At 42.4% G+C, this 14,763-nt stretch overlaps 1 protein-coding gene across 4 annotated transcripts in view; it reads left to right on the forward strand.

Moving 5' to 3' along the window:
- Positions 1–14,763, forward strand: part of pde10a (phosphodiesterase 10A) — a 53,661-nt gene that overhangs the window by 15,556 nt on the left and 23,342 nt on the right. For 2 of the 4 annotated variants that reach the window (XM_023411786.2, XM_023411788.2), the window contains exon 2: positions 12,142–12,273. In XM_023411786.2, the coding sequence (XP_023267554.1) occupies positions 12,142–12,273 (132 nt within the window). Of the gene's footprint in view, positions 1–1,173; positions 1,535–12,141; positions 12,274–14,763 lie in introns of those variants that run through there. The other 2 variants (XM_023411791.2, XM_023411792.2) reach the window with 2 other exon arrangements.

Consider the following 14,763-nt stretch of genomic DNA (forward strand, 5'->3'; position numbering starts at 1 on the left):
GCTTGCTGGCTCTCTCTCACACATACACACATTGTTTCTGTTTCATTAAATTATCTTTTCTTTATGCTGCACCATAATGAAAGTGTGTCTTCAAATATTTGGCATTTATTTTTACCTGATAGATTGTGGTGCTTGACACAAGTAGGTGTTCTCTGTTTGCCAGGCTTTAATGAAAGGCTGATCTGAATGAAGGTGCTTGTTGGGCTCAAGTCATTCATAAAATGTAGCTTAGTTAAACCCAACCTAACTCCACATATTGATCCCTGTTTTTAACTCTCTCTGTCTGCTCAGAGTGTGGCCAGGGTCTGCTCTGGCACCTCAAAGGCAGGGAGGAACCAGTGCCTTGCTAAAGGGCTCAAGAGCAAGATGATTAAACCCGGCTTCTTTAAAACACTGTGCTGTTCATTACCAGTCTGTATACGCCAAAGTGGACGCTTCATTGTTTTGGCCAGCCGTGCTGTAAATCTGGAGGTTGTCGCCGTCTCCTCCTTGACCACTGAGTCGTGGATCAGGAAACGGCAGCGTGTCTCTGGAGAGCGCTGGGCATATGGCTCGGCCCCTTTTACGCAGCCAAATTCAGGAACAGGAACAGCACTTGAGCAGCGTCAAGAGTACGCTGCCCAGACGCGTCAAACGCGCAAAAACACTGGACACAACGATGAAGTACCCTTCAAATTAAAATAAATGTCTTGCTTTGTAGAAAAAAGAATTACTGGATGAATGTAATTTTATTGATTCATTTTGATAATCTGTTCATTTTCTTTGACGGTGACGCACATTTTAAGCGCACTGTCACTGTTTGTGGTGTCTTTGTGATGTTTGTAGTAGCTTAATACCTCACATTACAAATATGCATAGCTTAAGCCAGTCAGCCACCGGCCTCAGAGCTGTGCGAATGATTCACTGAAGAAAATTCTTGAAAAATGTTGTCTAATCTACTAAAATTCTTGATATCATTTTTTTTTAATTATATTCTTTTCAGTAATTCTTACAAGACATTTTACACTGCTTTCGCCATTTGGGGGGTCTTTTATTTTGAAAATTATAGAGGAAGTCTTGCTTTATTGTTGCGTCTGACTTGACATTGGCGCGCTCCTGTCTCACCCTCTCTCCCCGTGTGTGTATGTGTGTGTGTTTACTCCCATTTCTCTGTGTCTATGCGTCGTCGTCTCTGCTCCTCCAGTCTGCTGCTGCACATCCACAGCGGAGCCACCACGCCGAGGAGGCGGACCGACTGTAGCTACACCTCGGCCAGCGGTGCTGGGTTATAGCGCTGGTGGTGGGGGGGTGGGGGCAGCACACTGCTCTTCTTGCCCTTCCTAAAACCGTGCACAGCCTCAAGCATTGAGGACACCATCACCTCAGCGCGTCCTGGAATAGTTTTGCTTTTTGCCCAGACGCACCAAGTTGCAGCTGCAGAGGCGCACTTTTCTCCGTGGCTCCTCTCTCCTCTTGCGCTCACAATCCGACATGGAAGATGGTCCGTCTTCAACAAGCTGTTTCAGAAGGTTAACGGACTGTTTCCTGGGTGCAAGTAGGTATTTTTGACTAACACTTACAGAGTTTAAAAGAAAAATCATAGCTGAAATTTATGCAAAAATATAGACCGCGTTGACTTTCAGAAACAGGGGAGTAAATCGCAAAAACATGGGCATATTTTGGATGCATTATTTCTGCTGGTCCTGCAGGCGGACGTTATTTGCCCGTTTGTCTACTCAACTTTATGAATGACCGATTGATAGCTGATCTAGATGGGTGGGGACTTCATTGGTGGGGGACCAGGCAGGACATGCAATGCGTAAAATGTAGAGTGCGTCTCTCTTTTTAATCTTTTTCAGTTTTTAACACAATATAGATCGGGTTCGTGGATACCCGTCTCGGATCTGGGCTGGTCCGGTCTGTCAGCAGTGCTGCAACAAGACATGTCATCAGAGAGCGAAGCGAAGTCTGAACAGCAGGAGCCGGAGTGAGGATAGAAAGTGTAAATACAGTTTATTCCTTAAGAGGAATATATCTTTAAAATATGACTGAAGAACAGGTTAGGTTAATATTCCCATTTAAATTAGGATATTATTATACTCTCCTATAAATTCATATAACTAATGTTATTATTAATATAATATATAATAAAAGTATATCTTATTCAATAGCTGTGATACATATTTAGTGTCCTAGTAATGCCCTATTCAGTTTGGCTCTTATTTCAACTCTTTTGCTTGTCTTGTACTTTTTGATAATAAACATCAGAGGCAGATGTCCTCACAATTTAACATTATTCATATTAAAATAAAATTCAATATTTTAAGAAATTGATACAAACAAAATTAAGATTCATATGTATACAAAAAAAATGCATTTGTAATTTTCAGTCACTAAACTAAATATCCCCCGTATTTCCCTATAAAATACTTTTTTTTCCTTTGCATGTCAGTGCAACTCTGTGGTGAATTTACAGTCCATATTTTGCCATTTTATCTGCTGTTGTATCTTTGTAATGTTGCTGTGGGAACTCCAAACTTTATCAATTCTGCGTTTCCATAATTCACTCTGTCTGTGTGCCGCATGAATAATTCCGTCAGTGGTTCCAGTTGTTTCAGTGGCACCTCAAGTGACCTTTAGTGGCAACCGTGTAATAACAAGTTAGTAGTTTGGGGCCTGGGATGCTGAGTGATGCCAAAGTACGCACATAGCAGTAAACTGCAGTCATGGAATGTATTATTGAGGTACAGTATGTAGGTATCCTGCCCTCACGCTGACCAAAAAAGGACAAGAATTTCAGATTTCACAAAGCCTCCAAACTTTTTGAATTTACAAAACAGCAGTGGATGTGGGTGGCTGTCAGAGTCGAATGCCTTAAAGTAACATCCACTGTAGGATGAGCTGAATACTCATCTGTTTTATACTATTTTTTGAGAGTGTAATTATAAACAAGGCATTCACAAAGTATAGTTTCGTGTTTGTGTGAGTATCATTGCTCACATTTATGCTGCTCAGTCAGGTTTTTTTTTTTCAAATGCTGTACAGCTGTCAATTAATCTGGGTTAAATATAGGATTAACTTGACACACTGTTTGCCTTCTCATCGCATGTTTCCCTCTGATTCGTGTGGGATCAGGAAATAATTTGATTATACTTCATCCAAGGCTTTGTGACAGTGATAAAAGCACATGAACACATTCATTTCTCAACTAGAATACACATCATTATATGCTCTGTATGTTTTTACAGCTCTGTTTACTGAGACTGCTTTCTGTAAATATTACACATATGATAGATCACTTTAAATGTATCCAACAGAGGGTAAAGGAGGGCTTTTATTGTGGTAAGAAAAAAAAAAAGTGCGGTTTTGTTTTCTAGCAACTGATGGTATGTTTATCCTCCTATCATTGTTTGTCCTTTCTGAAATTGGACTGGTTGCTGGACAGTCCATTTGCTCCCTAGAGAGACAGACTCCAGTTTGTCAAGACAGCATGTTGGCCCATTCACTCCCTGGTTGCTCATATAATTCTCAGTAGTGACTTAGTCCTGGGATATTTTCGCTGTTTGTAGCCCCACGTTGCGGGAAAATAAATATGCATGCGCGTGTTTGTGTGCATTGTTGCTGGATAGTTCTGGTCAGTATCGGAGGTCAGTCTGGGTCACCCTTAATGTGATCTCTCAGGCATTTTCAAACCCAATTGGTTGTCGACGAATTGCTTAACTCAGTGAAGAAGGCTGCATTGTCAGGCAGGAAGTGCTCACGCTGGACATTTCCTGTCCCACCGCATGCCTTCTTTCTCACAGCGAGGATTTCTCTCAGCACTGTCACAGAATATGTAAATACATAAAGCACCTGATATGACTGCCATATGAAAATTAAAGCCTGATTGAAATTTGAATGGCTAAATAATTCCAGACTGGGCTGAGCACATGCCAAATAGTTTCTCTTTGTGATTTGTCTTCAGTATTTATTTAAACTCTCAGGAAATTCTAGCCAAAGAAAATTAGCTTGTTTGCGGTTTGAACCCTTTTTTAAAAATTTTTTATATGAAAATCTGTGCAGGACTGGATCAGCGCCAGGGCACAGTGCACGATCTGAGTGGGGAAACAGATGACATTCTCCTCAAGGCGTCCGTTGACCCCTCGTCGGCTTGTCGTGGGTTGGTATCTGAGGGGATGGGAAAAGGCCACATGCATGTAGATTTCTTTACAACTTGTCCTCGTGTCAGGGCTCATAAAAGAACACGGCACTGGAGAAGACGCAAGGAATCTGTGGTTCTCATTACCGGGTCCCAACTGGGCCCTCTGCAGAGCGACTGCAGAGTTCAGCATCAGTCCAGATGTGGAGCGGGGAACATGACCCCTGATAACTGATGTGGCTCTGGGGAAGAAAGAGGGGGGGTCAAAGGAGTGGGGGGGGGCCAGATGCAGCGCTACATCAAATCACCGGTTCAGTTAAGATGCTGATTCTGAGGCAGCGACTCCAGCTTTACTGTTAGCAGTGTTGTAGGCTGCGTGATCCTCCACCTCTGGCTGTCGTTCAGTTTCCTCTCAGTGAGAGGAAAGCACAAGAAAGTTTTGAGCTGAAGGTTGACCTGCAGTGTGTCTGTAACTGCAGTTAGAGCATTGCTGCTCGCCTGTGACCACACTATTCGGCTGTGGATCAAGGGACATGCCTTATCTACATCTCAGTTTGCCATTTATAGCCCTTACCCTTTACGTCTATGACCTGGACCATGGAGGTGGAAATAATGCAAATTACATTTCCATGGAAATCGCTCCCTCTCTCTTGCACTGCGTGTATGTGTGTGTGAGAGAGGTGTGAGCTTGCATGTTTGTGCAGCGCTGTTTGTTTTTGCCATGTGGGGGCGTGTCTCTGGAAGTGATGGGACTGCAGTTAAAGTCCAGGGTGAAACAGCGTTTTCTTAATTTGTCACTTTTTCACTGACTGGTGTATTGATTTAGCCACACCGGTCACCTCACCCATGGCTCCTGTGGAATTTGGGAGGGGGGAGTGTATGAACCTATATGTGTGTGTAGTGTTCACCTGCATACACACACACACACACACACACACAAACAGCCAGTTTCACGGGCACAGGCTCAATGAATAAATGAGGTGAGCAGTGGGAGAGGAGTCAAAGCGTTTTCATCTTCAGTGTTCGCTCTTTTTCCCCCTCTTTGCCGCTCACTGAATGTCAGTCTTGGACGCTGTGCTCCAGCCCTCCCATAGATAAGATAAGAACCACATGCTCTTCCCACCTCCTGGCAAGGGAGTCCCAGGCGGACCTGCTGACGCACGCACCCTGCAGCAACCCCCTCCCTCCCCTCACACCCCCCTTTCCTGCCTCAGCCTCATGTCAGGAGAGTGAAAAGTAGTACCTTGGCAGCTTGCCCTTGACTCTCTGCCAGAAGGAGTGCGCTTCTAGAGAAGTGGTCTTTTCCCTTTTTCTCTCATGTGCATTTTTCATCTATGTGTTGCAGAGGAGGAACATCTTGCTCACTAAACATCGGCACTGCCGGGGTCGGCCTCTGCTGTTGACAGTGCCGCTCGACATCGTCTGGCAGGAGCGCCGGAGACACGTTCACCTCTGTTACGGCACTGTTACACATGATAGCTAACTGTTTTATTGGAAATAGAAATGAATGATGGAGATGGGTGGGGCTGGTTGTTGTCTTAGTAACAGCTCTTCAATCTCTTTATCTGTGCGTGTGGGCTTATTGTTTCTGATAAAAGAAATACTTTCCTTTTGCAGTCCCTCCAGGAATTTGCAAACCTACATAGCAAAAATTGAACAATTCAACCAATCATCATATTATTTCATAGAGCTTCAGCTTTTATCCAATTCCTGCAGTATTTCAAAAAAAAAAAAAAAGTACACTACTGGTCAAATGAAGTCACACCTCACCCTCGGCTACAGTAACCACCTTCCTGCCAACTGAGTCAATGCCTCATCAACGTTCTCTCAGCTGAGCAGCCTTGTTAAACAGCCTGTACACCCAGGTGGTGTAATGTCTGTTGCACCAAACAAGCTTCACCTGCCAAACCATTTCCAACCTTAAATTTAACCATGTGTGCCTTCACACCTCAAAACAGCCAACTAGTATTTATGGAATGTCTTGGCAAAGAGTTTTACCTGAGTTAACCTGAATTCAGGGCAAATAGTTTCGGAAATGTGTTCAACTTTGTGGCTAGCTCATGAACTGCTCACATTTTCCATACCAAACATTTTTCTGCGCTAAAACTTTAGAAGATTACTTTTATTAGATATAATATTAAAGATTAATTTAACACGAGACTGACCACACCCAGCATCACTGATGTTGACTCTGTCCCACCTGTAAACATGCCCAACTATGATGTCACGGTGTCCCGGTGTACACCTGTACATCACCGCTACAAGATGAGAACTTCAAACACTGGAGGTTGAAAATCAAACCATGTGACATCACATCGGTTTTCCGGAAATGATATGTTTTTTTTCCCACATTTTTCTGCCATTTTACAGACAAAATGATTATTCACTTAATCAAAAACAGAATTTGATATTTAACAATTAATGATAAAAATGGTAATTTCCCCTAAATGACAGTGAGGTACTGATTGCACTGCTTTAGGTAAGAAGCTTGTGATATGTGGGTGAGGTTACTCTCATCACTGACGCTCATGTTGAGAAATTCAGATTTTAAAATAGACCTAAAATATACCCTTTGACTTAAAAAGAAGTAAAAGAGGAAGCTGATCAGTGGTTGAAGATGTCTATTGCAATCATCAATCTCTGTGCCTCGGCTATCAGATGAAGACTGAAGGGACGACATGAAGTGCAGTGTTGTGCAAGCGTAAATCAAACACAATGTTAATGGTAAAATAAGAACAGACTTGTGGATACAGAGAGAGAAACGAGGCCTTGCTTCGTGGTGGTTTCTTTTCTTCTCATAAAGAGATGTAGAGTCAGAAATACTCTAGGGCTTTTCCTCCTGTGTGCCATTGATAAATGTTGACCTGAAAAGTGTCTTATTATGACTCGTGACTCATATGTGATCTATCACCACAACTGACTCAGTTTCAAGTTTCAACTCTGATGCTTGTTTCAACACTTTAAAGTCATTGTACTAATACAAAGCATAAAAAAATATTTATCATAGCACATTTTATTATACGATGGAGTGAATTACTTAACAGTTTACAGCATCTCTACAAGCCATTTACTTTTCCATATAAAATCAGAGCATGCCTAATTGATTTCCTTAATAAAAAATGCTCATAAACTTGAATTGTAACTCCTGAGAATTTACTATTTTGACACTTTTTCAGGTGGTTTTGATGCCTGAATTTCCATATTAGTAGCACAAGCTGGTGGCCTGTACTGTCTGTAGGCGCATTTCCCCGTCAAACGGGAGCGTGTTCATATTGAGAGACCCAGACTGAGACTGGTTTGGCCTTCCTTTCCCAGTCCCAGGGTGTGGTGTGCTATAGTCAAGATAAGTGTTATGCAACAATACCTCACTGCATGAACTCAGGCTTCAGTTTTTACACAGGAAGCCCAAGTCTGAGTCAGGCACCAAAATCTCTGCCAACTGGGCTTCAGCCACTCATAAACATGCTGCACAACAAACTACTTCCCACCTATACATCGGTCTGAACAAGCGACTTCATTTCACTTAAAGTCATTTCAGCACAGAGGTCGGAAGTAAATAAGTACATTTACTCAAGCACTGTATGTAAGTACAATTTGAAGTTACTTTTACTTTACTTGAGTATTTCTATTTTATGCTATATTTCTACTCCACTGCATCTATCTGACAGTAAATCAAGATTTTATATAAAAAAAACTTTATACATGTATCAAATACAAAACGTTGTTAAAGGCTAAACCAGTAGTTTCCAACAATTTCGGTTTGTGACCAAAAAAAGCAGTGTCTAGTCACGACTCAGACGTCATCAGAGCTGCTTTCCCCTTTAAAATCCCAGATGGCTCCATGTAAAAAAAGAGTTTAAAGGTGCAATATTTCACAAAAAAAGGAGCAAAGATGAGAGATAATTTTTTCTTCATTCCTACCCCATTAATCCTCTCACTACCCTCCAGATTTATCTTACAAACCTATGAAGGGGGCCTGACCCGGAGGTTGGGAACCACTTTACTAAACCAGCTCCATCTCCACCAACAACAGTGAAATCATGCATGGATGCATCGGTGCTCACAGTCTTAACAGTGTCATGTATAATAACATATCAGTCACAGGGGACATTTTTCTGCAGTGCGAGAACTTTTATTTTTGATACTTTAAGTAGATGTTTTTTTTGTACTGTCACTTCATTATGATTTTAACAGAGTATTTTTACAGTAAGGCTCTAGTGATTTTGCTTAGTACAAGATATGAATAGTTCTTTTACCACTGAGTAAATGGCAGTAATGCCCTGCCACAGCCATTGCGCAGTCTACAATATACAGTCAATTCAATGTCGTAACACTGAAGACCTGCGCTGGCAGAAAGTTCATGGACTGAAGCAAGAGTTTTTTCTTTTTTGATATAAAGATTCTTAAAAAAAACAACCTGTTAGATTTTGGTTTGTCTTTCTTTATCATTGTATCTGTTAGAAACAACTGAAAAATATTTTTATCTTATCTTCATGACGCCATTGTCTTCAGCAGTGTTGGCCCCAGTGGGAAGGAAAATATCACTGGGGTTTTACAAAATAAAAGCAAAAAGCCCTGGTCAAACTAGCAACCAAGCCGTTGCTTGTACCACAGCAGTTTCTCGCTCCCTCTCCTGATTGAGTGAGCACATGTGGTTCCCAGTGGGGTTAACCATTCTGGACCACAGCATGTGGGACAGATCTGGCTGCACCTTTGATTAGCCGCCGTAGTCGCAGGCTTGGGACACTGACGCATATCCCACAGCTCTGAGTGTCACTGCGGTCGCATTAGGTTGAGCTGCGGCTCTAAAGACTTCAGAGGAAATCAGAGGGAAAGCCTGTAAGGTCGGCAGAAAGTTGCAGGAATGTTCAGAAAAAAAGTGCCATCAATCACCATCATGCCGTAATATAGTGGCTGTCAGATCAAACCAGTCATTCCTCTGGCTTCTTTTTCCAGAGCACTTTAATAGAGATTGACGACATTTACATTTTTTTTTTTCTAAACTAATACAGATAAATGCATTTAATGGGTCAAGATGCCACCTCTGGAGTTCACCTGAACTAACTGTGGTGCTTAAAGCAGATTCATTAGTCATTCACTGAAAGAGATTTTTAAATTATTTCAACAAAATGTCAAAATTATGTAACTTTGATTTGACATCTTTGCTCTCCCATTTAGAGGAAGTCGACCCTTGAAGTCTTTCCTGTCATGTGCACTGCCTGCCGTTAATACATCATATTATTGTATTACATTGTCATATGTCTTCCCTGTAAGCATTTCATTAATGCATCAAGATAACATAGCTTTGATTGGATAAGTCTGGTGATAGTCACACATACCACGAAAAGACCAAAAGAAACAATGAAGTAATCCCAGTAAGAAGTAGTGTGTGTTTAACCAAAGCCTGATCCAGGTTATTGCTCTGCGCAGTAGAGCTCCGTTGTCGACCAAAAACTAATAAATACACATCGCAGAGCCGCACTGGCTGACATGTTCCTTCATTATGATGAACATGGGCACTGCAGTTTATTTTGAATCAATCCCAGAAACACCGTCTTAGTGGCTGAAATGATCACCAAAGCACCAAATGTGTATTAATCCACAGCTGAAAATAGTCCCCAACAAATGCACTATTTACTTCTGTTTTAGTAATGTTTGATATAAAACTATAGTACCCTGCTGTTTTAGGAAATTATTTTGCCTTTTTTTGTTTAAAAAAAAAAAAATAATAGCACATATTCATAACCTGTTTTTTCATTTATGTTTTCAGTAGGAACAAATGAGCTCGGAGCTGACAGCCAGAGATGGGCTGGGGAAATCGGAAAGTACTGAGAGACTAACACATTTGGTCTTTTCATGTGACTTGTTGACAATAAGAAAAATACAGAGAATGGCCTTTTCCTATAAGAAATTACAAGCTTGATGCGGATTAGTTGACAGATATATTATATTATGCTCCCCACTCTTTATGATATGAATAAAAACATTGAATTTAGTTGTACTTTCATTTAGGTTAAGCGTTGAGTTAGGATTCAGAGATCTCTTTCTTTGCCAATGAGGCCTCACAAACTCCCCTTTTCCACAGTTTTTGCTGGTGTGGGCTCGCAATTTTAAGCACAAGGATGTACCCAGGACACCGTTTTATGAACCATTATATGCCCCCTGCAAAATTCTTATCACTGCTGTTTGTTTTTGCCCCATGGAAATAGGACATTTGACTATTTTTGTTCATGTGCACACATATGATTGCTAAATAATTTTTAGAGCCCATCGACACAAATCTTGTATTCATAAATTCACACAGCCTCCTTGTGTTTTCTTTTTTTTGTGGTGTCACTAATCACAGTGCCTTCTTTGTGTGTCAGATAGGACAAAGTCGTAAGGGTCTTTTGCAGTGCTCCCATTTTACTCCTCTCTGCGTGTCTTTCTGTCCCCTGCAGCTCCCCTCAACCCCCCTTAACTTTCTCTCATTTATTAAGCCGTATTCTGCCGATGTGCGTCAGAGCTGGCCAGGAGTCTCGTGAGGCGTTCCGCTCCTGAAGAGCTGTGTCTCGTGTCTGGACAGCGTCAGACCGCAGCGTCCTCCACCCCCCAAACTTACCCCCACCTCTGTTTGCCTTATTTGCCTGCAACCACAAGCCTGCTCGAGCCACACACACACACACACACATATATATGCGCACACTAAGCAGATGATCCATCGCAACTGAAGATCAAATTATTTGTTCTGGGGGAATAAATCAAAGGTCGTAGGTAGCTGCTGACTGTTTACCGAAGTCAGGAGCACTTTGATTCTCAAATTAAATTCAAATAAGTAAAAGTTCTTCCTTAAATGCAGGTTTTAAACATGTTTCATTGACGTCCATCAGGTTACCTGCAGCGAAGAAGTGGATATTTGTATCTCTTGCAGCTGGTTTTATTTTGTCATCTGGCACAACAGTCCAGTCTGTGCCACCCTTCATGTACTTGTGTTTTTGTCCACAAGCGTCTGCAGCCATTCTCTACCCTGATATAGAGGATTTCAGACAGACGCCCCACTTAGTAATATTTTCATGCCGTGTGTGTGTCTGACAGCAGAACACATGCCTTCCAGCTGCATGTCCTCCTGTGATTCATAGTTGAAGGGAGTCTACACAGATGCTGCTGATAACCAGACGTTTCGTGAGAAAGCAGTAAAATGATCGGGGCTGTCTGAATGCAGCGGCCCTCTTTTCTACTGTTGTCTGATAACAGATATCAGTCCTGTGGAGCATATCATAAAATGTAAATTCAGCACTGCCATAGGATTTGTTTTTCCTTATTTAGGAATCATCACTTTTGGTTGTGTCATATGTGAGTGTTGAGTTCACGGTCCCATGGTGAGATGACGTCTCACGGCTGGATTTAGTCTTTGTTTTAGACACACACTCCATTTTGCGCGGGTGACCTAAACATGATGGTTTCCTAGTGCATCATGACGGCCTCTCAGACGCCAGCGGGTATATTAAAAACAACTTTCCCTCAACGATGGTCTGGCAAATGGCTTTTTTCCCTGACAACAAAGACAGTAAACAGCAGCACTTAGCGAGCTCTCAAGAACCTAATTGCCTATTAAGCACAATCGAGTCCTCCTTTATCCTGCTGCCTCTGTTGGGGGCTCCTATCCCTGGAGACACAGCTTTACAGTAAACATAAGTGAGCTAGCCCAGCTATCTGAGAGCTTTAGCCGGAAAATAGGCGCTGCTGCCGCACTCACCTCACAGTCAAGCAAAAGAGAGATGACCTTCCGCTGCTTCTAGCCTGTGGATTTGTTTGGGTGGCTGTCGGGAACACTGTGGGCCAGACTGAGACGTTATTTCCATCCTCTTATATCTTACGTTTCTCTCCTCCACACTTTTCTACTATTTCCATGATTTTGTGCAACATCTCCCAGCGTCATTTTTAATTTCTATTTTTTTTTTTTTTTATTCTTACACTTTGCTTAGTCATGGATAAAGTTATGCTGTGCATGAACTAAAAGACATTTTTGTTCCTGTGCTCTTCAGGCTTGACAGATGAGAAAGTGAAGGCCTACCTCTCGCTGCACCCGCAGATGCTGGACGACTTTGTGTTGGAGAGTGTGAGTGCAGAGACGTTGGACAGATGGCTGAAGAGGAAGACCAGCAGCAGGCCTGCAGGTATACCCACTTCCACACACACACACACACACACACACACACACACACACACACACACAGGGACAAACATGGAAACACACACACACGCACATGCTGTTGCTCTCCGGATCACTGTGACATAATGATTGGATCAGCGGATTTCAGTATATTGACGCACAGTTGTAATTTCTGTAATATTTTACTTTGGTTAAATGTTTGTACTTTTTAGCTCACATAATCCCATACGAGTTCCCGAGGAGTCAACCACAAATACAGGCTGCCATGAATATCTGCAGCCACGTCAGTCGTTTGCTTTTATTGCTCTGAAAAACTAAAACCTTTACTCTTAAAGACCAAAGGATAACCAGAGCCAAGGCAGAGTGTAACTCTGCGGGTTCCATTTATTATCCCAGCCATTTGCAGTACAAATCACTCATCTTCACGTGTTTCCTTTAATCGTCAGTGTGTGTGTGTGTGTGTGTGTGTGTGTGTGTGTGTGTGTGTGTGTGTGTGTTTGTTTGTATGTGTGTGTGTATGTGCATGCATGTGTGCGTGTGTGTGTGTGTGATAGACAGACGAAAGGGAGAGGGAACGGGCTTGTCGGGTGTTTACGGGTCATTAGATGTGTTTGAGCGGGCCGAGTTGAGTCTGTGCCGTGCGCTCCACACACAGCGGACTGTTTCTCAGACCAACCGCATCCATCAAGGGCCCACAGAGCTGGCACTCTGCCCAGTCGAGCTGCTGACGTCAGAAGCGACCTCCAGAGACATGCAGCCGGCTGAAGGGGGCCCAGGGGAGGGGCGGGGATGGTGGTGGGGGCGGTGGTGGTGAGGGGTTGTGCTGGCTCAGGGTGTGGGTGTGTTGAAGTGAAGGGGGGAAGCTGGCGGAGGATGGATTTGTCACATTTGGGAGCTGCTTTCTACATGAGGTTTACAGACTGTCGTGTTTATTGCTGCCATGCAGAGACGTTGGTCTCTTAGGTCTGATCCTGCACTTGAAACAGTTTCCTGTACGCAGTGCAGAGTGTGTGTGCGTGTGTGTGTGTTGACTCTGACAGGTAGAAATAGAGGCCCAAATGATTTTTGCTGGGGCCAAGTGGGAATAACTAATTTCACCCATGTAGTTCAGGTCAGAGCAGATGAGCCCTGTGCGAAGCAGAACACTGATTCAAAAAACCTAATTGTGGAGCACGAAGATTTTAGGCTGATGTGTTTTGATTAGTTTTCAGTCATCATATGAGTCATGAAACTAAATTCCCCCAGTGCAAAGGTCATGTTGTTCCCATCACTTCCAAAAACTCAATAACATTAAGAACCATTTTGTTTGTTTTCAAAGCACATTTTAGTGTTTAAAATCTGTTTACCTCACTTTCTATGCATTTCAGTATAGTAGGAAAATCAACTTGCAGAAAACGTGCTTGAGTCAGGCAGCCAATCCGAGTGAACTTATCACTGAAACGTCTGCGCTGCATTACTGCACAGGCGTATCATAACATGAACATGACATTCATTATGGTGGATTACATGTCTCAGGCAAGTTTCACATTAAAGTCGATTCTCATGGTGTGCAGAAAAGCATGCTAACTACCGACAGCCTGGAAGATAGAAAAACTGTATAGAGCGCTCTGACATAAATGGTCAGCAGTAATACAAACAATATTACTAATCCCCTGCTATATGTCAAGCTGCTGGGAAAATGGTCACCCGCATCAGTTTGTTGGGTGAGGAAACAGTGGAGGGACTAGAGGAATGATACAGCGCGGTTTGTGTTAGCAACAGAAAGTTACTGAACTGAAACAGAAACAAATTACTGTTTTAACTAGTTAATAATATGTTTTTCACGTGGTGATAGAGAGAATATCAGGGGCATACTGTAACTTTTACTGTGTTGAAATGAACAGCTACAAACAGTATTTTGAGTACCAGCACTTACTGATTAATGTAGGTCATGTGCAGGTAGGTATGCAGTAGGCTGCTCTGCTACAAGTGTCTAGACTTTTTCCCTCCAAAAATTCCTGTCAGTGAATCACTGATGGAGAGATAATAGGGGCAGAGAGACGCGTGGACCACCAGGGCGTTGTGTTAGATTTGTTGGGTTTTTTTTTTTGTTTCTCTCTTGTCATCCTTGTTGCCTGACAACGGTGTCAACTTTTATTTGGAAATTGATCTCGCCATGAACATTGTTGAAAATGCTGCAGTAAATGTGTCTCTTCACACACATTGCTGGTTACGATGTAGCTTACGTCAGTTTGTTTTAATGCAGTGTGTAGCGCCAACTCAAAGGGGAACCCCACTGATTTTACACATTGAAGTGTGGTTATAGGTCTTGGAGAGTCCTACTGCATATGTGAAAAAAAAGTTATATGAAGTGTTTTGTAGCACAAAATATGATAAATTAGTTGAAGTGATGTCACTTGAGTCCGCCTCAGTTGGGGCTGAAGAATACAAAGTTACAAAAAAATCTGGGAGTGCCCCTCACTCTTTGTCTCTGTGCGAGGCTAGTGGCTTGATA

The sequence above is a fragment of the Seriola lalandi genome, unplaced genomic scaffold (assembly GCF_002814215.2).
Source record: "Seriola lalandi dorsalis isolate HSWRI2012SDOR001 ecotype SW California unplaced genomic scaffold, Sedor1 jcf7180002054470, whole genome shotgun sequence".
In the NCBI taxonomy this organism is placed as follows: Eukaryota; Metazoa; Chordata; class Actinopteri; order Carangiformes; family Carangidae; genus Seriola; species Seriola lalandi.